Below are 25,837 nucleotides of genomic sequence, written 5' to 3'. Positions count from 1 at the left end.
TTTAATTGTTTTCTTAAGTCAGAATCAGGATGTGATTCAATTCAAATCCAATACATATTCAGAAAGAATTAGAAAAGCTGATTTTAAAATTCATATGGAAGAGTAAAGATTTTAGAACTGCTAAGGCATTTCTGGCGGGGTGCAGGGGAAGGATGATGAATTTGTGAAGGGAATTCGTGCTACCTGAGATTAAGATCTACCATCATAAAACTAATAATGAGAAGAGGGTAGTATTGGTGGGAAGATACATAGCTCAGTGGAACAGAACAGTGAGTCCAGAAACAGCCCCAAACACACTTGGGTACTTGACATATGATTGACATGACGTTACACTTCAGTGGGGAAAGAGCTGACAGCTCAATGACATACCGTTGGAACAACTGGTTTTCTGTACAGAAAAAAATGCAATATTTGCCTTTCCTGACGACTAGTGAGGAGGCATGTGTCATGTGCTTCTTGCCATTTGAGTAATCTTGTCTGCATGGCGCCTGTCCAAGTCTCTGGCTGGTTTTTCTTTGGGAATTTCTCCCTGTTCTTGTTTATCTGCAGAATCTTTATAGGTTCTGGACTTGAAGCCTTTGTGGAGTACACACATTGCAAATATATTCTTCCCCTCTATGGCTTGTTTTTTTTTTTTTTTTTTTTTTTTTACTATTCTAATGGTATCATTTGATGAAGAGAAAGTCTCAATTTTAATGTAGTCCGTGGTATTCTTTTTGTTCTTTATGGTTAGTGCTTTTTGGGTTCTGTTTAAGGAATCTTTGCCTTCTCCGAGTAAAGTATTCTATGAGTTCTTCTAAAGCATTATTACCATTCACATTTAGATCTACAGTCCACCTGTAACGGAAACACTTTGCGATCTCTCGTGTGAGGTGGTGAGCAATTGTGGCGGGAGGGCTGGGATCGGGGTCCTAAAGTCCATCCTGGGAGGGGTAGCCGCCCTCCCCCGTGCAGGGAAGCTCTTCCCAAAGGTGTATAAAGCGTCTCCCCTCACGGATTTTCCTCTGCTCTGCTTCTCCACGGCTCCTCTAGATGCCCCCTGGAGGCTGGTCCTGCCCTGCAGCCAGCTCCTAAAGCTTCCTCCGAGGCCAGGACAGCCGGCTGCGGGAACGCAGTTCGCAGCCCTGGGCTGGGCTGTCGGCCCTGCGGGCCCCGCCCTGCCCGCGACCGTCTCAGGCCCACCCTTGGAGCCACGCTCGGCGGCCCACCGCCCGAGTGCGGTTCCCACCCAGCCCCAGGCGGCCTGGGCTGCGGGATCTGGCAAAACTGCGGCGCTGGGCCACCTCCTGCGTGGAGCCGGGGAGAGGCCACTGCGCTCACCATCCGGAGGGCGCCCGAGAAGGGGGCCCCAGGGGGGTGGTGTCAGCGGCCGGGCGGTGCCCCCAGCCGCGCCCCGAGCGACCGTACGCTCCGGACCACCGCGCGCCCTGTAACCCCGCGTCCCGTGTCCCCTAGTCCAGGGTAACCGCATGCCTTTGCGGTCAGCGCGCCCATAGTCCGGGGGAGCACGGCGTCCACCGGGTGGGCACCCGGCCTTCCGGGTCGCACCGAGCCGGAGGCTCCCGAGGTGCTGGACCCCAGCAGCCCGGCCGAGTCTAAGGCCTGAGCCGAGAAGGGCATCCAGAGCGGCCGCGAGTGCCCCGCTGGTGTAGACGCGGTGGCCCAGGATGCCTGAGGTACCTCCGTGTTCCCCACGGGCTACCCTGGCAGGCAGGCAGGCACCTCGCACACTATCGCCCTGGTGGAAGGACACCCCTCGGGGCCCGGCCCTGGCGGCGCCTCCACGTGGCCTCGGAGAGGCAAGCGGGTTCGGGTGGGGCTGAGGGTGGGCGGCTTCCCCCACTCCGGCCCCTCCACCCCCGGAAGAGGTGGGGAAGCTGCGGGCCTAGCCCTGCCCAGCAGCCTGCCTCCCCTCCCCTCCCCTCCCCCTCCCCTCCCCCCTCCCCCCCCTCCCCTCCCCCTCCCCCCTCCCCCTCCCCCCTCCCCTCCCCCCTCCCCTCCCCCTCCCCCCCTCCCCTCCCCTCCCCCTCCTCCCCTCCCCCTCCCCTCCCCCTCCCCTCCCCCCTCCTCCCCTCCCCTCCCCTCCCCCTCCCCCTCCCCCTCCCCTCCCCTCCCCTCCCCCCTCCTCCTCCCCCTCCCCTCCCCTCCCCTCCCCCCTCCTCCCCTCCCCTCCCCCCTCCTCCCCTCCCCTCCCCCCTCCTCCTCCCTTTCCCCGTCCTCCAAGAGATGCCAAGTGACAGGAGATGGGGGGAGGCTATCTCGCCCGGGACTGCCTGGTCTCAGACCCTTACCTTCCCTGACCACTTACAGAGGTCTCTGAGATGTTCTCTGAGCCCCAGGGCTGTTCTGCCCCCAGCTCCCCACGTCAGGCGGGCCCAGGGACCTCCAATCGGGCAGTGCCCCCACCATCCACGGCCGGGCTGCCTATGTGGCTTTGGAACCTGGAAGGTGAGCAGCTCCCACCCCTCTCAGCACTTGATGGGCAATATTTTGAACAAGGTCCTAGACTCTCCCTCCCTCCCCACCGCATACAAATCCCAACAGCGCAGGGTTCTAAGAAGTGAAAAGCCAGGTTTCCACCTCCACCCCATCCCATAGCCCAGAGCAACTGTCAGCAGTCGGCGTATAAGTGTTACGAGTGGAATTGTGTCCCCTCTAAATTTATGTTGGAGCCCTAATCCCTGGACCCTCACAATGTGACCTTATTTAGAGATTGGGCCTTTACAGATTTAATTAAAATAAAATGAGGTCATTGGGGTGGGGCCCAATCCAGTATGACTGGTGTCCTTGTAAGAAGGGAACATTTGTGCACAGGCACACACAGAGGGAAGATGATGTGAGGACAGATTGAGAAGACACAAGCCAAGGAGAGAGGCCTGAACAGATTCCCCCTCGCGACATCACCGACACCTTAGTCTCGGGCTTCCAGGCTCCAGAGCTGAGAGACAATGAATTTCTTTTGTTTAAGCCACTCCACTTACAGTACTTTGTTTCATCAGCTCTAGCAAACTAATACAATATGCTTCTAAATATTTTCTAATAGTTTGTAAACTTATCTCTAAACAGACTATTTTTACACAGTCAATATACTATTCATGAAATTATGCCACTAATTTTTCCATTTTATGATAGATGGTGGACACATTTCCATGCTAGGAGGTGCCCGTCTGCTGCTTCTGTGAGCAGCTACCTAACCTCACCCCCTGAAGCACCTGATTTCCTCAAGGACCTGTGGGTAGAGTCTTAGGTCGCTTCCAGGCTGATGCTGCTGAGAACAGTACAGCAGTGATGGGGTGATAGTAACCTGTTCTCTACCTGACATCCCATGTGGGCTCTGACCAGGCTCAGGTCCCACTCTCCCTGCTAGCTGGTTCTCAATGGTTCCTTCACGTGAGATGGGCTTCTCCATGCAGACGATGTCTTCAAACTCTTCCCTGATCAAGACATGTACATTCTGAGAAATGTAAAGTCTGTAATTTTCTTTACCCAGGTCATGCCTCTTTGCCATCAAGCTTATTTAAATACTTTACAGCTTTCTCTCTCCTCCCCCCCATTGTGAAAAGGGTTTCTTGATAACTTCTAATCGGTTGATGTTGGTACATAAAATTTACCTATTGATTTTTTTTTAAATTTGAGTCACTTTGTTCAGTTTTAGTTTTTTACTAAACTAAAACTTTTTTAGTTTTCAGTTGCCTCTTGGATATTCTAGGGAGCCAATCACATTGTCTCATTATGTAATGGCCACATTGCCTAGGTTTTGTGGCATTCTTCCCATATCACTCACCGGAACGGACAATGTCAGATACTTAGAACAACAAAAACTATAGGTATTATACAAAATATAAAACCCAGGCAGCAGCACCTCACTGCAAGAGTGGTCTGAGCATCCTGAATCCCTATGAATGTGTCATTATGAGCCCTGGGCTGATGGCACCTGCCCAGTCCTCCAGGGAGTCTCCTTAACACCCAGATTCCAGGCTGCCCTTGAAGCCACCAACCACCATTCTTGGCATGATTCCTGGAGATACTGTGCATGAGCTTCCTATGGGTACCATAACCAACAGTGGTTTAAAACACGTATTTATTCTCTAGCGGTCCTGAAACTCAGAAATCCAAAATCAGGGTGTGTACAGGGCCCTGTTCCTTCCAGAGGATTCAGGGGAGACATGTTCTTGCCTTTTTCAGCTTCTAGAGGCCACTTGTACTCCTTGGCTCAGGCCTCTTCCTCCAATCACCCCCACCTCTGCTTCCATTGTCACATCCTCTACTAGTGACTCTGATGTCCTGACTCTCTCCTGTAAGGACCTTGTGATTATGATGGGCCCACCTGGATAATCCCCATTTTAGTCCATTTAGGCTACTATAACAAAATACCACAAACTGGGTGGTTATAAACAACAGAAATTTACTTCTCATGGTTCTGGAGGCTGGAAGTCCAAGATCAAGGTGTTGGCAGATTTGGTAACGGGGGAGGTTCCACTTTCTGATTCATAGATGGCCACCTTCTCTCTGTGTCCCCACATGGCAAGAGGGACAAGGGAACTCTCTGACTTTTTTTTATAAAGTCACTAATCCCATTCATGAGGGTTCCACCCTCATGACCTAATCACCTCACGAAGTCCTCACCTCCTAATATCATCACCTTGGGGGCTAGGATTTCAACATCTGAATTTGGGGGGAACATAAACATTCCATATGTAGCACTCCCCATCTCAAAATCCTTAACTTAATCATAACTGCAAAGTCCATTTTACTATGTAAAGTAACATATTCACAGGTTCTAGTAATTAGTTCAAGGACGCCTTCAGGGGGCTATTATTCAGCTTAGCATGTATGGTCACACACACACACACACACACACACCCCTACTATTCATGTCCCCTACCAGAACTGAACTATAAAAACTTTTCATCAGCAGCATAAAAATACCTGAAAACATGAACAGACTTCAGTCAGTGACTAATACAAAAGAATATGCAATGCAAAACAGGAGAGAGTGTGACAAAGGCAGATGATTTTAATATATTTTCCTGAGAAAGTAAAAGCAAAAGCCTCAGAGAAAGGCAGCTTCTCTCTTGTGTAATGTTCCCAGGGCTTTTCCACGTAGGGGCCTGATCTGACGGGGTGACCTGAAGGGGGAAGAATCACAGACGTGCAGTCTGCAGGAAGGGGACCACGGGGAGCTGACTGTACGATGTCTCCATTCCAGTTACAACGCACAACCCTCGTTAAAATGTGCCCAGTGTGGCTTTAGGGTGAGTGAGAAAATCTCAGTCCTGTAATATTTAAAACACTGCTTTGAATCAGTCCCTTTTCAGGAAAGCTGTCACAGCCCATTTATTATTTTTTAAAGGAATAAAAGGAAACATGATGCTTTCCCTGGAGGCCAGTTATGGAGCAGTCAAAAGTTAATTATACTAGATGTGTAGTTAGAGTCATACTACTTAGAATCCAATTGCCTGCTGCCTGGGTGATAGCTGCTTCCACCATCATCATCATCATCACCATCATTCAAGCCCCGATCTGGCCCAACTATAAGGGGCTTGCCCCTCCCTCATGTTACAAAGGATCCCAGAACTGGTTGAACAAGGATGCTGATGCGTCTTGGTTGACAACCTCTCCTGGTACCCCACAACCACTGCCAGCCACTGTTTGTCTGGTTTCGTCTTTGCTTCATCCTCTCCTCTCCAAATTAGACCCAGGGCACTGCCTTTCACCATAAAAGGCCCAATAAAGCTTTTCCTAACAGTAACGTACCATCTCTACTTTTAGCAACAGAAAGCGCCAGGAGGACCTTGGGTTTTGTCCATTCGTCTTCAGCCTCCCCAGTTGGACTCTAAGGCATAGCTGTCCTCCCTCCCTCCTTCCCCCAACAGTCTCTAAACTCAAGTGGGACTGCGGAGTCGCTGATCTGCTGTGTGCAGAGCAAACCTTGAGTCCCAGTTGTATCCCTCATTCTATCATGATTCACCAGTACTAGTTCTCCAAGGAGCTCGTGGTTTGGGAGGGCAGGGTCTGTGCTTTATACATTCTGTCCCCTTCCAGCACTCAGCACTTGGTAGATGCTCATGATACAGTTCTTGACTTACTGACACATGTTTCAGAAGAACCTGTAGGGACATGGGCCTGTGTGTGTCCAGGCCTGCTCTTCAGTGCCCTGGGCCTTACTCCCTAGGAGAATAGGGCCCGTTTGGAGGGTAGGATGCACGCCCTGGAATAACCTGGAACAACACAGAACGGGTTGGAGCAGGTACCAGCTGAGGGTTGAGCTGGACCCTTCCATCCACGTCTACTCCACACCTAGTGTTGCCAGTGCAGTTTCCCAGTCCATGCAAGGGGCTGGGTTTGGAACCTCGCTGAGGTCTTGCCCTGGCAAAGGCTTCGCGTCCACAGGACGGTGTGGAGCAGAGCAGCCTTCCACTGAAACACGGAGCCAGGAATGTCGACCCCGATCGGGTGCCGCTGGTGTGGGAGAGCTGTGCTCCGTCCACAGCGTGTGCAGGAGGGAAGAGCGGGGGGAATGGCTAAGGAAGGCATATGCCCCTTAGGGCTTCCCTAGGCTTTTCCTGCCTAGGAAGCCCTGCCCTAACACAGCAGGCACCCAGGCCCTTGCACCAGACGATGTTAACCAGCTGGCAGGCTGCCCCAGGCTGAAGAGTGCCCAGAGCCCTGGCTTGGTGGTAGCATGTCACCCAGGTCAGTCCCAGGCCAGGCCTGGACAGCTTCTGGGACAGCCTGTGCAGCTGTGTCCAGAGACAGGGATGGCTGAAAAGTTAGGGGACATCTCCCCTTCCCTGTTCCAGCCAGAAGCCCTGGGTTGAGCTTCTCAGGGTAGGGGTGAAGGAGGTGGGAAGGACACCTAATGAGTTGTGTCCACCGGCTCGTCCCCTGGCACCAGTACTATCCTGGGAGGCTTGTTACCGAGTCCAAGCTCATGCTACTCACTGCCCGACAGGCCAATAAATCAAGAGACAAGTTGTTGGGGAAAGGAATAGTGACTTTATTCAGGAAGCCAGCAAACTGAGAAGGTGGTGGACCAGTGTCTCAAAGAACCATCTCACCCAAGTTAGAATTCAGGCTTCTTTTATACTAAAAGGGAGGGGGTAAAGTCCCGGTTCTGGTCAGCCTCCCAAAGGGATGTGTTAATTTCTTCCTTTCTGCAGCCATTCACAGGTGGGCCTGGTCAGGATGTTTCCTGTGAGCTAAACATAGGCATTGTAGCTTAATGCTCATTACCTGGGAGGCAGGGTTCCCAGTGATGGGCCATTACGTATAATTTAAGCTTCTAGGCAACATCCCTTTCGTGATTAACTTGTAATAAAATACAAAGGTTCTTCCCTATTAGAGGCTTACGATCGGTCCTTTACCCCTTCCTCTCATATGTTCGGGTGCGCGCGTGCGCACACACACACACACGCACATGCACACGCACACGCACGCACACACACACACACACACACACACACACACACACGGCGGGCACATGATCTGAGCCCAGCCATTCTCTCCCGGAAAATGTGACATTGGGAGGGAAGGGACGGCCCCCTCTGTGGCCTGGATTGTAAAGATGTATCTGAGGCCAGGCCCCAGCTCCATTGAGGCATCTGGGAGGACAAGGCCAGCCCCCAGAGGCCAGGACTCAGATGGAGCCACAGAGAGCTAGAGGCCGGGCTCCCAGTTGCCTCCTTAGATCCTATGAGCGTATCTTGTCTTCTAAATCTTTTGTGCTTAAGCTAGTGAAAGTTCGGGTCTGAAGGAGCCGCAGATGAACACAAATTGCTTCTTCAGGAAGCAGGAGGGCCAGCTTTGCCCCTCTCCTGCCACCTAATGGACATGGTGCATTGGTTGAGGGCAAATCCCAGCTCTGCCTTATCAGGCAGACTACTTAACGTCTGTGCCTCGGTTTCCTCATCTGTAAAATGGGGATGATAAAACACCTGTTTCATGAGGTTGTTGTGAGGATTACATGAGTCAGTAACTTAGTAAACCCTAAATAAGGCTCAGGTGAAGGCATGAGGCAGCCTCATGAAATGAAGCTTCATTTATCCACAGTGGTGAGATTTGGGCCATCACGGGCTCATGTGCGCTCAGGCTGTCCTATAGACAGTGTTCCTTAGCAAGACAAATACTCAAGCCAATGCACTGTACCTTGACTTGCTGCCTTGCTTCAGGCCTTATCTTCTCTCGCCAGGACTGCTGCTACAAGCTCATGCAATACTTATCCGGCAGATGTGTTTTGACCACCTGTCGCCAGGATCGGGGAGGCGTGTTAGAAGGATGGGAAACACAGAAGAGGAGGACCTGAGGAGCTGAGCTCAGGGAAACAGGCATTGACAGTGTCTTGAGCACCAGGAATGCGGGAGCACTGGGCTTCAGCAAAGTCACAGAGGGGCACCTGCCTCTCCCAGACCTTGGGCCCTCTCTGAGCAAGTGGTGTCTAAACTTAGGAAAATTTAGGAGTTAGCCAGGTGAAGAAGGAGAAAACTGTTCCCAGACAGAAGGGATACCGTGAATTTTGTCCATGACTGGTCTTCCTCACTCGGGTCTCCTCTCTGCCTGGCGCCCTTCCCACCAGCTCTCTCAGAGCCAGAAGCCTCTTTCAGAAAGGAAACTTGATATTGTCACTCCACCGTTTAAAACCGATCAGTGGGGCTTCTGGAAATAGAATTCTAACTCCTTGGCTCTTTTGTCCCTGTCCACGAAGTGAACCTCCTCTCCCAGATGGCTCACTCCTCCAGGAGCCCTAACTGACCCTGCCAGAGCGCCTATTACCAACCACACCAGGACGCGAATGGACGTGAGAATAATTTGTATTCAACGAGCTAGAAATTAGAACAATTTGAAACAAATTTTTTAAAGTAAGTACTTTGCAAAAGTGTAAGAGCTAAAACAAGGCATGAAAACCGTAAGACAAGAGGAAAGCGCCCACCCATTCCACTGCAGTCTCCCCGGAGCACCCCGGGGGTTGGTGGCTGCACGGCTCACCGCCCGGCCCCGCTCACTCCCGACACTGCGGGCTGTGGGGCGGCCGCTCCTCTGCATCCTAAGCACTGTGATGGGCACACAGCGGGCGCCCCATCCACCGAGGCAGTCAGTACCAGCCTAGCAGCCCCTGCAGGCCACGCTGCGCGGGGATCCTCGCAGCCGCAGGCCTAGACTTAGCACACGGCCAAGCGAATGGAGGTAGAAACACCGCGCAGACCCCCGGCCCTTCGCCGCGCAGGCTCGGAAACTGACTGGGCGACCTCGCCCCCGGTCGCCGCTGGCCAATCAACGCCGGCCGCTAGATCCGTGCCCGCCCCAGGCCGCGCCCGTAGCCAATGAGAGAGGCCCGAGAGGCCGGACCCTGAGCCCAGCCCCGGCCGGCGCACTCTGCTGTTCGCCTGTCAGGCTCCAAATAAAGTTCTTCGGGGCTTTGAATTTTTTTTTTAAAGCGCCCTCTGCAGTCTAGGCCACCGCGAGCGAGAGCGGCCGAGTCCCCGCCCCGCCACTTCCGGTCTCGCCGCCCGGAGCCGGTGCGGCTGTGAGGGGCTGCGTTTCGCCGCCGCCGGCCGGCCGGGCATGGTGTTGGGCGCCGGGCCCGCCTCGCCTGTCTCGGGGTGCCCAGGTGAGGAGCGCGCGGCCATGCGGCGGGCGAGGGGCTGCCGCGGGCTGGAGGGTGGCTCGGCTCCCGCGGCGCCCCTGCACCCGGCGGGCGGGCCGGAGGGCGGGCGGCGCCGGGGCCGCCACAGGCCGTGCGGGTCCTCACGGCCGGGCGTCGGGGGCCTGAGGGCGGGCGGACGCTGCGGGGTGTGGGCCGGGGGGCGCGGGGCTGGGTCCGGGCCGCTGGCCGCGGCCGGGCTCCAGGGGCAGCGCGCCCCGAGCCCGGACCTGTGCCGGGCACACACACGGCCTCGCTTGCGCCCGCCGTCGCGGGGGAGCTGCGAGACGCATTGTCCGGGAGGAAACGCAGCGCCGAGTGGGCCCAAGGTCACCGGCCCGACGTGGCCGGAGGCAACGGGACTCGGACTCGGGCAGCCGGACTCCTGATCGTCTGGGAATCGGGCTAGGCCAGGGGGACGCTGAGGGTGAGGAGGAGCCCGGCTGCCGCCTCGCCAAGTTGCCTGCGACTTCCCCACAGCCGGGGGCGACCACGGCTGGTTTGGAGGGTCTTCCCGGGCCAGAGGAGCGGGGAGGACATCTTGGACCGATCCGTACGGCCAAGTCTGGTGTGTAATCTTGGGTGTGGCCCCACCCTCCCTGGGTTTCAGTTCCCTCATCTGTCCCACGAGGGGATCGGGTCCGCCCTTCTGCCTTCCCTCCAGCGCCGGAGTGGGGTCAGGATGGACTGGAGTGGCCGGAGAAGGCTTCTTGGAGGAGAAGTAGGAATCTGGATAGTCATCTGTTATCCTAAGGAAGCAGCAGGGTTAGGTGGTGAAGAGAAGGGAGGGCATTCCAGACCTGAATGTCAGAGTGAGCAGAAGCTTCCAGAAATGAGCGGGGTGTTGTTGAGGAACAGGGAGGAGGCCCACCTACCTTGTGCAGAGGATTCATGGCTGAGTAAGGGGATGAAGACAGGGGAAGGGCACGGGTCGGGGAGGTGTTCAAAGACAGAAATCATCACCAGGCTAAGTGGTGCAGGGCTGGACATACCTGCTGCTCAGGTAGTAGGCAGTGCAGGAGGAGGCAGGTTTACTGCTCAGGTAGAAGGGTTGGGCTCCAAAGGTCATCAGTCAGCCAGCCATGGAGCCAGGTGGGAGGTTCCTTGGGCCCTGGCATTCTAAAGGAGAAGGGTGGGGTGTGGACTTTTTTGTGTCCTGATCTGGGCCTCTTTGGCTGGAGAAGTTGGTTGTCCCCTAGTGACCTGCAGTTCCATCTTTTACACTTAGGTTGGGACTTGTCCAGGGCAGGAAGAATCGTAAATGAGGAGTTCCTCACCCCGTGAGCTGACTGGCCCCTGCACGGGTGACAGGGCCTGATTTTGCCACTAGAGGCAGGAACACTGAGTCAGTATTGCTCGATGATGAGCCTAGTAAATACGGCACATCAGAATCTTCTTTGAACAGTCTGCAAGCAGGTCCCACCCAGAGGAAGAACTTAAATGGGCCAATTACAACTTGTGGAATTTAGAGACTGAGGGTTCTGTTACCGAAAATGCTGCCATAGTCAAAGTGTAATTTGCAGTAAAGGGGAAGTTTAGTTTTAAATCACGTCTTCAAGGGGTGAAGCATACTGAAGAAAGAAAAGAGAATTCTGAAGCAAACTGCAGGTGTTCAGCTAACCTGACAGCTTGAATAATTATTTTCGTTCAGATCTCTTTGTATAGAGTTAAATTAACAGCTGTGTAGCATCCCCCAATTAGGCCTTTGGTTTATTCCTAAAGTGGTGTGTGAAAATGATACAGATGATGGAGAAATAGATGGTCATTATATACTTAGATTTCTTAGAATGTTAGGAAACTAAGTTTTGTTTTCTACAGAAAACAGAACAACAGTGTTTTCTTTTATATCTTGCATAGTCAGTGTCCAGTGTATTTTATTAAGGGCCACAAACTTGTTGAAGATTGAAAACCAGGAATCTGACTCTAAATGGAATTGAGTATGGGGCATACTCTGCCCACAAAGAAGAATTCGGTGTGGGGTAGGAGTATAAGAGAATTAAGCAGAGTCCTCAGACTGCAGCCACACAGAAGAGTGTCTTGTTGTGAGCCTTTCTTTGTATGAGTGAGTCTTGCCAGGACCCTCTGAGCAGCTCCTTCGGTGCGGGTCTGCAGGGAGCTGGGTGCGGACCAGCCATGTGCCCTAGGACTCCCCTTTCTCCGGGGCTCTTTCTTGTGACTGTCCTAGGGTACTGCCTACAGAACTCTCTTTACACACGCTGTGCTTTTATTGCTTGACGTGCTTGTATTACCAAGGTCAGCTAGAGGATAGAAACCAAGGGGACTTCGTGATAGACGCATATCTTGGCCCACCATCAGGTGACCCCGTGGATGTGGTGAGAGTGATGTGTTCAGGTGTGGGTGCCTGGCAGTGGGCTTGCTGGGGAGGCAGACACTGCTTTGGGATCCAGATCTGCTTGAGGGATTCCTGGCAGGATCGTTCGGGGGCCGCTGAGCAGTGGGGGGCTGGCTCTAGCTGGTGCTGCTGTGTCTGGTAGCTTGTGGGCTGGAGCCTCCACAGGAGCTCCCGACTCCGCCCCTCCCACCCCCCGCCCTCCCTTGTGAGGGCGCTTGGTAAACCGAACCATTAGTCCCCTGCCTTGGGTGAAGCTGGGAAGATGTGTGTCCATCGGTGATGGTCCTCTCCATGGGTCCACCTGAGGTAGAGTGGGAATAAAGAAACTAGCGATGGTTTGGTTTCACATTTTTTTTCAATTTTATTGAGGTATAACTGAAGTACACTAAACTGTACATACTGAAACTGTGCAATTTGGTCAGTCTTGATGTACGTATGTACCCCTGAAACCATCACCACATTCAGGATAAAAACATTCCCGTCATCTACATGAGGGAAACTAGTGTTTCGTGGTGACCTCTTCTAGCAGCTGAGTGGCCTCAGACAACCCAGTTCCTGGGCCCTGGTTGTCCCAGAGTCCACATCCATAAAATAGAGTGGGAGTCAGGAGAGAAGTCCTTTGCAGATTTGAAATTCTAGGAGCTTGTGAGCACTTATGTGTAATAGAACTATCTCTTGAAGCATTTAGACCAGTGACTCTTTTTTTTTTTTTTTTTTTGCGGTACGCGGGCCTCTCACTGCTGTGGCCTCTCCCGTTGCGGAGCACAGGCTCTGGACGCGCAGGCTCAGCGGCCATGGCTCACGGGCCCAGCCGCTCCGTGGCATGTGGGATCTTCCCGGACCGGGTCACGAACCCGTGTCCCCTGCATCGGCAGGCGGACTCCCAACCGCTGCGCCACCAGGGAAGTCCAGTGACTCTTTTTTAGAATTATTTATTTATTTGTTTGTTTATTTATTTATTTAGGCTGCATTGGGTCTTCATTGCTGCACGTGGGATTTCTCTAGTTGCGGCGAGCGAGGGTACTCTTCGCTGTGGTGCACGGGCTTCTCATTGCCGTGGCTTCTCATTGCAGATCACGGGCTCTAGGAGCGCGGGCTTCAGTAGTTGTGGCACGCGGGCTCAGTAGTTGTGGCACGTGGGCTCAGTAGCTGTGGCTCATGGGCTCTAGAGCGCAGGTTCGGTATTTGTAGCGCATGGGCTTAGTTGCTCTGCGGCATGTGGGATCTTCCCGGACCAGGGCTCAAACCCGTGTCCCCTGCATTGGCAGGCGGATTCTTAACCACTGTGCCACCAGGGAAGTCCCTAGACCAGTGACTCTTAAAGGGATTAGGTGTGTGTGTGTTTGTGCGTAGGTCCTGTACAGTTCAGAAGATCACATTCAATATGTTGTTTTCATGGTACAAATAATAGAAAATTAAATCTTACAGCCTTTGTGGGCTGGGGGAATACACAGAAGATGGTGTGAAAAGCTCTGTGAGGGACCTGGGTTAAAATGGTTAAAAATACTGATGGGAGGAGAGTTATTCTTATAGTTTGGCTTTCAGGATCTTGGCTTCAGCCCCTGGCTGGCAGTGCAGAGGCTGCATGATGCCTAGAGTTTCCTGTAAAAGACGTGAACCAGCGGGAGTTCGTCAGAGCTCTGGCAGCCTTCCTTAGAAAGTCCGGAAGCTGAAAGTCCCTGAATGGGTGGACACTGTCAAACTGGCCAAGCATAAAGGGCTCGCTCCCTACGATGAGAACTGGTTCTACACACGAGCTGCTTCCACAGCACAGCACCTGTACCTCCAGGGCGGCGCCGGGGTTGGTGCCATGACCAAGATCTATGGGGGGCGTCAGAGACATGGCGCCATGCCCAGCCACTTCAGCAGAGGCTCCAAGAGCGTGGCCCGTTGGGTCCTCCAAGCCCTGGAGGGGCTGAAAATGGTGGAAAAGGACCAAGATGGGGGCCACAAACTAACACCTCAGGGACAGAGAGATCTGGACAGAATCGCTGGACAGGTGACAGCTGCCAAGAAGAAGCATCAGAACAAATGATGCTGGGTTAATAAATTGCCTCATTCGTAAAAACAAACAAACAAACAAGATCTTGGCTTCAAACTAAAAGTTCTGTGCTTAGGTCATGTTTTTCATCTGGAAGCTTTTAGATCATTTTCTTTTGAAAATGATCAGAGTGGTATTGAAAGGAAATTACATTAAAGCAACAAAGGAAATTATGAAAATATTGAGCTGGTGACCAATTTTTGTCCTCAATCAAAAGAAGTTCCAGGGCTTCCCTGGTGGAGCATTGGTTAAGAATCTGCCTGCCAACGCAGGGGACACGGGTTCGAGCCCTGGTCCAGGAAGATCCCACATGGCGCGGGGCAGCTAAGCCCGTGCGCCACAACTACTGAACCCCTGCGCCTAGAGCCCGTGCTCCGCAACAGGGGAAGCCACCACAGTGAGAAGCCCGTGCACCACAATGAAGAGTAGCCCCCGCTCGCTGCAACTAGAGAAAGCCCACACACAGCAACGAAGACCCAACACAGCCAAAAATAAAAATAAATAAAATTTAAAAATTAACAAAAAAAAAAAAGTTCCAGAATTCCTCTCCAACTGGTAAAGCAAGCAAGAAGAGTTAGGAGGCCTGTCAGATGAATGGCGGTTTATGTTAGAAACAGAAGGCAGATTCTAGAGGACAGCTCTATCTGTAAACATTGCTGACATCTTTAGTCCTCTCTCCGAAGCAGTCAGGTGCATCACCTGTTTTTGGTCTTTATTATCCTTCCCAGTGAGCTGTCAGTGAGGGAACTTGAAACATAGGTGGGTTGGAAGTAGCCAAGTGAAAAGAATCTAGTTTGGAGCATTAATTATAACTTAATTATGTTGCTATTGCCTAGCAATATAAATACAATGCAACGTAAATAAATGTGAAGATACTCATTAAGGTTCTAGCCACACCTTTATTAAAGGAAGGAGGAAAGAAAGCATTGCCGTGCTCCCTCCTCACCAGAGGTGGACACTCCCTTCAGTCTGTGCTGGGCCAGGCCCTGGGGCCACACCCTCAGGTGCACGGTCCACACAGCAGGGATGGGCAGACTTACCAGTGGACAGCGGTGGGCCTATGTGAGGCCCGTCAGCGGAGGTTGCCCTAGACCATGAGCGCCCAGGAGCATTGCCACTGCTACATCCCAGGGCCTGGCGCCCAGTGAGTGTTAAATGCTTGGCTCTCCCTTGTTAAATTTTCATTCATACTTTAAAACACGAGATTTAGAGAGGCATAGAGATTATCCAAATTCATTATGAAGGAATGCAGTGTTATTAATGTATCTTACATGCTAAATTTTTCTATAACTAAATTATGGGAAAAATATTAAAAACCACCTTATGTCATTGTCTTCGCTGTCCAGTCACTGTCTTAACCTGCTTTTGGCCTTTCAGGATAAAGGTAGCAGTGATGCTGACGCTGGCAAGCAAACTGAAGCGGGATGACGGTCTCAAAGGGTCCCGGGCGTCAGCCACAGCCTCTGACTCCACTCGGCGGGTTTCTGTGAGAGACAGGCTGCTTGTCAAAGGTAATGACCATCCATGTGAGCTGTTTTTCTATCCCATAACAAAATGAAGTCTGGCTGGAGGCTCTTCTGGGATACGAAGCAGCCTGTTGCTGAATAGAAGTACCTCTTTGAAAATATTTTGAAATATAATTGCTGTCACATACAACAGAAGCACCTTGTACTCTGCACACACTATGGGAATGCTGATGGCAAGAAAACGGTATTAAAACTGGTGTGTCTTATACACTTGGGATACTCTCTGTATGGGCTGCCGGGATGCTAGGGGAAGGAGTAAGGTCCTAGGAACCAGCAGACTGACGGCTCTGGTCTCATGCTCTCATGATCCGGCTGGGGTGGGGGTGGGGCTGGGGAGTTGGGGAGGTTCTTCCGTTCTGGACTCCTCAGCACCAGAGTGTCTGACCTGTAAAGGGAGGGAGTGGAGTTCGGTAATCTCTTAGGATCCTTCTCTCTTTTACTTATTCACAGCCTGAGGACAGTCTTGTGCAAAATTGGTTCTTGTCCCAGAATTAATAATAGAGTGTCCTAGAACAGTAGTCTTTGGAGAAGGGTTACGTGGTGTGTGTGTGACTATGCGAGTGTTTGTGTGGAACTTTTGCATGTATTCGTTGAACAGATTTACAACTATTGAGCGCAAAGGCAGTTTCCTAGGGTCATGAGGACTCCGAAAGATCAGTTTCTGCCTTGAAGGAGCACTCTTTACTTTATGACACGTGTTTACATTTTTTAAGTATAAGGAGCTAGGAAGCACAGAGGGTTAAATGATTTGTTAGAACTGTCTGTTTTCATGTTGTGTTAGGTGGACACGGCGGGGGTGGCTGGCATCTGCATGTCCAGGAACAGATCTGATGGTGGGAGACCTGGCGTTAACGAATGCCCCATGTTGGGCCTTCTCAGAAGCAAAACACGGCTGCGTTTGGGAACGGGTGGAGACAGGAGATGCCGGGTTCAGGGAGACATCAGTGGTGTACTCTTCCCTGTTCTCCCTCTGCCCCTGGATCGTGACTGAGCTCTGGCTTTCCCAGCCTGATGGGTGATAGGTTAAAGATGGAGTCAGAATCGTTTTTGACATTTTGGCAAAATACCTTCTGTGTCAGGGAGAGCGTTAGACTGTATTTAGTTTGTTACAACACAGGAAGGTTTACCCTGCGGGGTCTGGGGCTGTGGCCTGGGCTGCAGCCCCTCACTTGGGTGGTCTGATAGGACTTGAGTCTCTTTCCTGGATGGTGGCTCAAGGGTTCCACCTGCAGAGGAAGCCAGGAGCCAAGCAAGCCAGGGAAGGGGTTTGATGCGTGGGTCATAGTCCTTCGAGGGGAGGGTGTTCTGATGCCGGGGAGTTGCGGTGAGGAAGGGGGTTGCAGCTGAGGAGGAGCGGGTGGGAAGCTGGCAAGTAGACGGTGCCATCTTCTTTCCCATCTCCTCGTCATGGCTGACAGCAGCACTTGTCTGCTGAGCACTTGGGGCCAGGCCCTCTGTTGGGTACTTTATAGGGGCAGTTCTTGTTTGACTTTCGCTAAGCCTTGCCAGGTGGGTGGTTCATTTTACAGCTCAAGAACTGAGACTCAGAGGTTCAATAACTTGCCCAGGTCACAGCTTTATTGCAGCAAGACAGCCAGACCCACATTTTGGGGTAGGGCAGGCACTTGGGGAACAGACCCAGCATGCAGAAACCGAAGGAGCAGAACAGAAGCGTGAGTCCCCAGAAGAGAGAATTCAGGGAGGCACAGAGGCTCCACCACACGCCCTCCTGCTCAGGGATTCCCTGAGAGCTCTCAAATGACTCGGGGCCCTCACGCGGCCCAGGGGAGCCCACTGAGGCCCATGAAGCTGGACTCTGCCCCAGTGCCTAGGACAGGAGATGTCTTTGCCTGGGTTTACAGGACCCAGCTGAGGTCCTTTGATTTTGTGAGGCTTATCAAGGAGAGGTGCAAAACCTCCGCAAGAGCCACCTGTTTCCATTCTCTCAGAGACACTGGGGGTTATTAGGTTTCTGGGCCCAGAGCACTTGCAGTTGACGGGTGGTTGTGCAGCAAGGCTCAGTGTAACACGCCCCTTGTGTGGCCTGCTCTCTCCGTCTGCCTCGGGGGTGGCCAGGCCAGTGTGGGCCGGCCTGACTGAGTGGTGAGTAGTTTGGGCTCATGGTGGAGGGTAGGTGGAGAGGAAGGGTGGGCCTGACCTGAGAGAGGAAGCTGTAACAAGAGTGTAATAGTGTAATAAAGAACGCTCTGATTGCTGGTGATTGTTTGGTCGGCACCTAGAGCGCTCCTTCAGAATGTGGCAGGAGCCTTCGTTCTGGGGATTTCTGATGGTCAGGTGGAGCCAGGCGGAGTCCATGGCTGTCGTGGGCCTGGAGAGGCACTTGGAGGGGTCGTTATTGTGAGAGTCCCTTCTAGCTGAAACTCCCCTTGGGGACTTTGAGAAAAGTCAGTTATCCGAGTTCAGTGAGATTGCTGCAGTTGGGACTGTCATCTGGGGCTGGGGCTCTGGCTGGGGCTCACGTGAGAATGTCACTCATGAGGGTCAACGAGTAGTAGAGCGGTGTAGTAATGTGTCTTTGGGGCTCGGTGCCATGGGCTGGGTTCCCGGGAGTGGGGAATTGGGCGTGCGGGGTCGTTATTAAAGGGCATCCTTGGGACTGATGCCTGTGGAGGGTGGTGAAGGGAGCAGGAGCAGGCAGAGGGAGAGGAGAGCTCGGACGGAGGCCCCGTGACAGCCTCTGCTCCAGAGCAGGCGTGGCCCTTCCCAGCTGTCCCCACTCAGGTGAGATGGCCAGGCCTTCCTGCTCTGCTCGACCAGTCGTCATATGGGTCTGGCCTGAGGTGGGGCTCTGGGCAGCCCACACAGTCCCTGGAAGGGTTGAGAGCTGAAGGCCATCTGCTGAGAGCCCTCGCCGAGAGGGCATCTCGGCCATGCGTCCATCGCCCAGAGGAAAGACCACAGACACTTAGAGGCAAAAATATGTTTTTAGCTGGTCCACTGCCATGCTTGACTGACCATACATGGTAGAGATCTGGCTTGGTGCGGATGGCTGTAAGGTTAACGTGGGAGATGGGAGGTTGACAGGGACACTTGCCCCTAGTGGTGAGGGCCAGTGGTAGCTGCAGACCTGAAGCCCTGTTCTTTTTCTTGGGATAGTGGGCCCAGTTCTGAAGGTGACAGGTGGAGTCAGCTGTCCCTGGAATACTGTGGCCTGCCTCGGAGCAGCTGGCCAGTGTGAGGCTCTACCACACTGGCACCTGGGCCATACCAGCTTTTCATTTGCACCCCTGGGGTCATTCTCAAGGACATCCTCCAGGCTGGAACTGGAGAGATGCTTGCAGCAGCAGTCCCTGGAGGGTATAGAACGATCAGGTGTTTCTGGGCGAGGACTGAGGGCTGCTGTCTGCCCTGAATCCTGGGAGTTGGGGACACTGGGGAGAGAGAGTTTCAGATCTGCGCGTCTCCTTTTGGCCCCAGCTCAGGTCTGGGCCTCTCTGAGAGCCATCACCAGTGCTTTCAGCCACAGGGCAGATGGCACTGCTTTTCTGGTGGACCCTTGTGGTTCCGCCGAGTCCATCAATTTCTGAGTCTGATGATGCTCCCCACCTTCCAAAAAAGCCTCTGGGCAGAATGACCTACTTTCTTATCTGTCTGAAGCTTGGCACTTTTCATATAATGGGAGCATGATTGTGTGTCTCCCTGTCCTTTGACTTGTTCACGTGACAAAGATTTTAGTGCCTGGTGTGTGCCAGCCTCCTGTTAGTGGCCCCTGAATACCTCAAGGGGCTCCAGGCAGGCTGGCAGGAAGCTTTTGCTAAATGTGGAGATTTGGAATTGAGCTGACTGAGTTCAGGGCCAGGTCTGGAGTTGGGAATGAACCTACAGCCATTGTCCAATCAACCCCTGTGCTCCATGTGGCTCCTGGTGTTCTCTTGTTTCAGCAGCTCTGGCGGCTCTCCATACTCTGAGCCCACTCTGCAGAGCAGAGAGGCCTGGCTGCCCACCTGCATGGGCTTCCCAGCATTCAAGGTGCAGGTGTCTCCACGAGGTGCCTCACAGGGCCTCCTTTGGGTGAGCACTTCTGTGTCCACATGAGCGGTCTGGTCATGTGGTATAGGAACGGCTCCGGTTCAGGGCGCTTCCTGGAAGAATGGGCGAAAGAGAACCATTTATTGTTCTCTAGAGCTGCTCTCTCCGTGCCAGGCCCTGCCCAGGGCTCTGGAGGTGGGCTCAGGGTTGGCTTGTCATGTTGGCAGGGTATTCAGAGCATTTAGCAGCGTTTGAAGCTGTGGCTGTGTGTTCCAATATGTGTTCTAAAAACGAGGGCAGTGGCCCAAAGAGGAGGAGTCCTGCTAACGTGGAGTAAGGCAGCTGGCCCAAGCCTAACCTTTAAATGCTTGGCTGCAGGGTTAAACACCAGTGAAACTGCTCAGGGAATTTGGTGGCCCTCAGGTGTGCCGGACAGCCCAGGAATGGGGGTGGGCAGGGAGGATCTGTAGAAGACACATGAGGGCTCAAGTCAGCTTTGTCTGTTCATGTTGAAAGTGGGTGAGACGAGGCCTTGGGGCTCCATTCCCAGAGACTGCTACGGGGCTGTGCTGGCTTTCGGGGTTACATCCTAGCTTCCCCACAGTGTGGAGGGAGGGGGCAGTGAGTACTCTGGGCCTGCACTCTGCAGTGTGCTGCTAGAAGGCCCTTGGAATGAGTGGAGGGGCTGATGAGGGGCTTGGTGGGACTCTTGGGCAGTAGCCCTGCCATCTCTGGGGATAGGATGATGCCGCTGGGGCAAGTGTCTCCCCCATAAGGGCACTGTGCATGGATGCTGGTGGTGCAGAAGAGGTGCTCAAGGCATAAAGACAGACAGGAGGCTAAGAGATAAAGTTCTAGTTCAAGAAATCGAAGAGGTAGTGGTTCAGGTGGAAAGCGGTAATCAAGTCTCATGGGACATAGCTGCCAGCTCTACCTGGGTCAAAGGGCACAGCTGCCCTGCCTGATGTTACCTGATGGGGCTCAGAGCTGGCTCTTGCTAAGAACCATCTGCATCTGTGATTGGCCTTTGTCTTAGTCAGCTCAGGCTACCATAATAAAGTACCATAGGCTGGGGGGCTTAACCAATACACATTTATTTCTCATGGTTCTGGAGGCTGGGAAGTCCAAGATCAAGGCATCGGCAGATTCAGTTCCTGGTGAGGGCCCTCTTCCTGGCTTGTAAGCACCTGGTGTCTTTTCCCATAAGGGCACGAATCTCGTCATGAGGGCCCCACCCTCCTGACCTCATTTGACCCTAATTACCTCCCAAAGGCCCCACCTCATACCATCACATGGTGGGTAGGGGTTTAGGGCTTCAGCATAAGAACTTGGGCGGGGGGCACGGTTCAGTCCACAGCACCTTTGGAATGCCTCAGTCCCCAACTGTCTGAGGAGAAAGGCTCCCTGTGTCTCAGGATTTTCACACTGAGAGTACTGCCACCCTGCTGGCAAGTGTGCTTGTTTGTCGAGCATTTCCTGAGCACTCCAAGTGTGCCAAGCTCAGGCCCAGGCACTGGGGTCCCAGGGCTGGGTCAGAATCTACAGCCCCCACCATGAAAAAGGCACAGGTTCGAGTGGCAGGTGGTGCGGAAACAGCTAGAGCACTGTGTTGTGGGCAGCCTATGGCAGAAGGGGGTGAATACGTGCTGTGTGGGGGCTATTGTGGTAATGGGGTGGATTTTGTAATCTGATATTTCAGGGCAGTCATGCTTCAAGTGGGCTCTGTGGTTTGATCTGTAGTTAGAAAGGAAAAGCATCTAATTTCTCAGAAGTTGTGCAGCCACTTAATTGTGCAGGGTGCCAGGTGCCTCCCCAAAGGCTGGGCCGGTGAGCCGGAGAGGTGTTAGCATCTTTGGAACAGGCGAGACTTTAGCAGTTTAAAAATATCTGAACTTCTTGTTACCTTCCAGGTGGGGGTAGTGTCCTTTGGGCATTGAGGTTATACACGGAAGGACTGCTGCTTTGCCAAGAGGCCTCTTGAGCATGTAAAGCAAATCACTGGTTTCTTTGGTCATAGTCTACTTGTAGGTGGATTCTGAGGTTATTACTATCGATGTCAATGAATTATTATTTGCCATCATTTGAATTATTATTTGCCATCAAACTACTTGTCATTTGTGACAACTCCCTGAGAGGAACACTGCGTTGTAGTTCGTTTATCTTCTATACTGGGCTGGACTAAAATGCCAGGCATCTTTAATGAAATCCTTCTGCCTCCAAGGTCATATTCCTTGCCCACACTGGTTCTTGGACCAGAAGTCTGCAGAGGCCCTGACTGTGGTGGGGGTCATCACTGGCCTAGGTCTGAGGGCTCTCCTCTTTGGAGTTTAATTCTAGACCACAGTGTGAAATTATGGAATCCGTCTGTGTAAATAATTTAGCTTGGCAAAGTAGCCTACAGCAGTTCCTATACCTGGAGGAATAAAACATTCAGAGGCCTAGGCCCCAGCTAGGACTTTTGGTGTAATTGGTCTGGATAGGGTGGGGTGGCAGGGTTTGCTCAGCAGGTGCTAGGTTGTGGGGATGGATACACAGCTCCAAATTTTACTAAAAATCATTGAATTATACACTTAAAGTTGGTCTATTTTATAGTATGTAAATTGTACCTCACCAAAGCTGTTTATTTAAAAAAAAAAAAAAAAAAAAAAAAGCAAAAAAATTCCCCAGATGATTGTGTGCAGCCAGGGCGGAGAATCCCTGTCCTACAGTGAGGCGTCCTCTGGCCTAGAGCCTCTCATCCCCACACTAGGTCCCTGTAATGCAGCATCCGGTTCTGTTGCTCGGTCATCACGACACCCTGGTCAGTGCATCCTTGCCCTCCTATGTCCGGGCCTCACCTCTTCCCTGTTCCTTGGCAGTAGACTGTCTTCTCAAATTTTTCACTTCTGTCATGTGGCCCCATTTCACATCCTCTGGGCATGTTTTCTATTTCACTGGGTTTTTGTAAAACTGAACGACCAGAGTTCTCATGACAGGGGTCAGGATAGGCCCACCAGAGAAAACCGGGTTCCAGTGGCCAGCATCAGTCTCTCAAAAGAAGGGTCCTCAAGAGTTTCTTGTAAATTCTTATCAACAAAAAGTTAAGTAATAGTATAATAAATATGTAAATAGTATTCATCTTAAAACCATCTAGATTTAATTATATGGATAACATTTATTAAAAGTGATTAATACACATGACTCATTTGATAAAAGGTGTGCTTTTTTGATAAAAGGAGTGCCCTGTGTGGGCTGTTGGGGCAGAGGCTGGCTCGGACCCCATCCTGGTCGGAGGGCTGGGGTGGGTGGCCTCAGAGTGTTTCTTTACCCCGTGCCCTGCTAGAGTGAAAGGCGAAACTAAGGATCACCGTGGTCGTTGTAAGTGTGATGCTAGTGAACCTTCCATAGGCTCTTCGTCATTTTGTTTTAAGCGCATATATTCTAGTATAAACCCTAACAGCAGACTGCCAGGGCTGCATCCTGAGCCCCTGCCTCCTCCGCCTCGCCTCACTTGTGTGGATTCCCATCCCGAGCGCCTGGAACCCAGAGCTAATACCTTTAGTGGGCCACCCGTCTCTACCCAGGTTCTCAACTAGCTGATGTCAGAGGCCTGTGCCTTTCCTAAACCCTTAGCCTCAAAATAGCCATCTGCCAGTCTCCCCACTAACGCACTCAGCTTTGCAAACATTGTGGCCTCTCCCTTCCCACCCATTCCCCCCTCTGCCACGCCCGCCCTGCACTTGAAGGAGTCATTTGCTTCTTAGTGTTTTGTAGACTGGTTTCGTCTTTCCACTTACCTTCCTGTTGTTTTGAATGCCCTCAGGAGGGTCCAATCCACATCCCATGGCCTTGCCTCAGGCCTCATTCCCCTCGGACCAGTCTCTCCTCTCTACTGAGTCATTCCTACTTTTCCTCCTGTCTCTCATCGATGACTTTCCCTGCTCCTGTCCTCTGCTTTCTGCCAAAGTTCTTTCTTCTCACCAGTCTCTTCCCTTTGTTGGTCTCATGACGTCAGGTGGCATCACTCTGCAGGGCTCCCCAGCCCCCGCCCTGGTCGTGCACCCAGACTTCAACTCTCCCACCCGCCCCCCTCACCTTCCCCAGCCCTCAAACACACACACACACACACACACACACACACACACACACACACACACACACACACACACACACACACACACACACACACACACACACACACAGTTGGCAGAGCCTTCGTCCTCTGCTGTTAGGCACGCTGGCTCTCCCCACCTCTGCTGAGTCCTTGTTGCCTCTCGGCACCCACCTCACGGGTCACCTGGCCTCCGCTTTTCCCTTTCTAAAGGTGTCCTCTTGAGGCAAAGCTTAGGGACTTCTGTTCAGAAATCTCCCTTGGCTCCCTATTGCTGCAGAATAAAGTTGAGAATTCTGGGCCCTCCCCATCCTGGCCCTGGTTTTCCACCTTGTTTCCCATTGCTCTGGCTGCACTGCATACCATCTGGTTTCTGTGCTTGTCTGCGTTCTATGCTTCTGCACATTGCTAACTTATCTCCTTGAAATACCCTTTTCCCCACCTCTGTGGGACTGAATTCTACTGGTTCTTTAAAGCCCAGCTTGAAAACCTCCTCCTTCCTTTAGTCTCCACAGCTGGAGAGTCGCCAGAGCACGTTATGTTATGTCAGAGGCACAGACGACTTGCCTGCCCGGTTTCTTGTGGGTGCTCCCCCAGACCTCAGCTCGCTAATAGCAGGATTGGTGGGAGCCTTGCAGCTTGTCCTGGCGGAGGGGTGCTGGGCTTGAATGCCGAATGAGTGACTGATAGAAGAGGTCCCAGAGGAGAGCGCTAGGGCTGAGGAATGCAGCTCCCAGGAGGAGGCTTCCTTGGGTATCAGCTTGCCCAGGCTTCCTTGGGTATCAGATGGCAGGGGCAACACACGGGCCCAGCAGGAGGTAGAGAGTTTTCTCTCCCTGGAAAAGTTCTAGCGCAAACTGGGCAAGCCCTCACGGGAAGACAAATCCGGAAAAACTGGAAGAGGCAGAGATATAAATATAAATCAGATTTTGAGGGCAGTAGTTCCACTACTTGGGGGAACAAGATTTTCAAAAACGCTTTCGTGACTGTTTACCTATAGATAATTTCTATGTTAATTTTGAGTAATTTTCATTCATGCTGAAGTAAAATTTCAAGGGCCCTTGACTGCACTTGTTGGCATCCTGCAAGTCACTTTGTATCTTTGAAAGCAACTTCATGGCTTAAAGTCTAAACTTTAGACCAAGTGTAGATTTCTGTTAATTCAGTTTTTTGTTTGTTTGTTTGTTTTCTTCATTGTTCTGGAGGGAATTGCCAGTTTAGAGCTGGTGATTTTATGTGGAGCAGTAATATTAACAATAATCTCTTTGTTTCTACAGAGGTTGCAGAACTTGAAGCTAATTTACCTTGTAAGTATAGCACCCCCAAACATTAAATGCTGTAAAATAATTGCATGGAGAAGCTTGTTTTATGTTTTGATAACTTTGCATAGCAAAAAGCCCGTTGTATATGTATGTTAGGAATAAACAGGATGTTTTTCGAGGCTCTGATAAGAAGGAGAATGTAGCACGGCAGTACTTCCTCTCCTTCCTGTTGCAGAGGTGCGTTTGGTTAGGGTTTGTTCCTCTTACACAGCATTCTGTCCCACGTCCTCTTTTAGTGGAAAGGCATGTAAATCAATGGTGGACAGTCCTATTTTTGTTAGTGACAATACCATGTTTTTGGCCCGAAAAGTGCTTATTTGTAATTTATCATTGTGCCCAAGGTAGGACAGCTGTGCTGCCTTGATGTCTCCAGGTCGCCTCACCTTGCTAGGTCCTTCTTGCCCCAGCACACAGGGACTGACTGCGGGCCTCACTCGTGAGCAGGCTCGCTTACCAGCCAGTTAACTCCTGTGATACGTGTCAGTGTTTCTTTTTTTCCCTATCATTGATGCCTTCCCAAGCCATTATACTTTGTAAGACCATCAAAGTCTGAAAGCTTCGACCATTTTAGTATTTTTTGAAATTAGAACTTTTTATCATTATACTTGGTTAAGGCTGAATATATTTATCAATATGAGTGAACTGTTGGGCTTCCCTGGTGGCGCAGTGGTTGAGAGTCCGCCTGCTGATGCGGGGGACACGGGTTCGTGCCCCGGTCCAGGAGGATCCCACATGCCGCGGAGCAGCTGGGCCCGTGAGCCATGGCCGCTGAGCCTGCGTGTCCGGAGCCTGTGCTCCGCAACGGGAGAGGCCACAGCAGTGAGAGGCCCGTGTACCCAAAAAAAAAAAAAATATGAGTGAACTATTTTATACGT

General features: G+C 52.1%; 1 protein-coding gene and 1 pseudogene across 5 annotated transcripts in view; both read left to right on the top strand.

The window, feature by feature from the left end:
- Nucleotides 1–8,890: 8,890 nt before the first annotated feature.
- UBE2F (ubiquitin conjugating enzyme E2 F (putative)) overlaps nucleotides 8,891–25,837 on the top strand; it is a 52,850-nt gene continuing 35,903 nt past the window's right edge. For 3 of the 4 annotated variants that reach the window (XR_013811056.1, XM_079710566.1, XM_079710564.1), the window contains exons 1-3: nucleotides 8,891–9,607; nucleotides 15,412–15,545; nucleotides 24,918–24,947. Coding sequence is in view for 3 of the 4 variants with exons in the window: in XM_079710566.1 (XP_079566692.1) it covers nucleotides 15,428–15,545; nucleotides 24,918–24,947 (148 nt within the window). In the remaining variant the exon portion in view is untranslated. Of the gene's footprint in view, nucleotides 9,608–10,065; nucleotides 10,209–15,411; nucleotides 15,546–24,917; nucleotides 24,948–25,837 lie in introns of those variants that run through there. The other variant, XM_079710565.1, reaches the window with a different exon arrangement.
- Nucleotides 10,723–15,125, top strand: LOC307056968 (small ribosomal subunit protein eS19-like; annotated as a pseudogene). The gene is made up of 2 exons: nucleotides 10,723–10,732; nucleotides 13,553–15,125. The product of its transcript is annotated as a small ribosomal subunit protein eS19-like (transcript).

The sequence above is a fragment of the Hyperoodon ampullatus genome (assembly GCF_949752795.1).
Source record: "Hyperoodon ampullatus genome assembly, chromosome: 8".
NCBI classification, from domain to species: domain Eukaryota; kingdom Metazoa; phylum Chordata; class Mammalia; order Artiodactyla; family Ziphiidae; genus Hyperoodon; species Hyperoodon ampullatus.
Note: the sequence above shows the minus strand (reverse complement) of the source record. Positions and strands in the feature narration are given on the sequence as shown.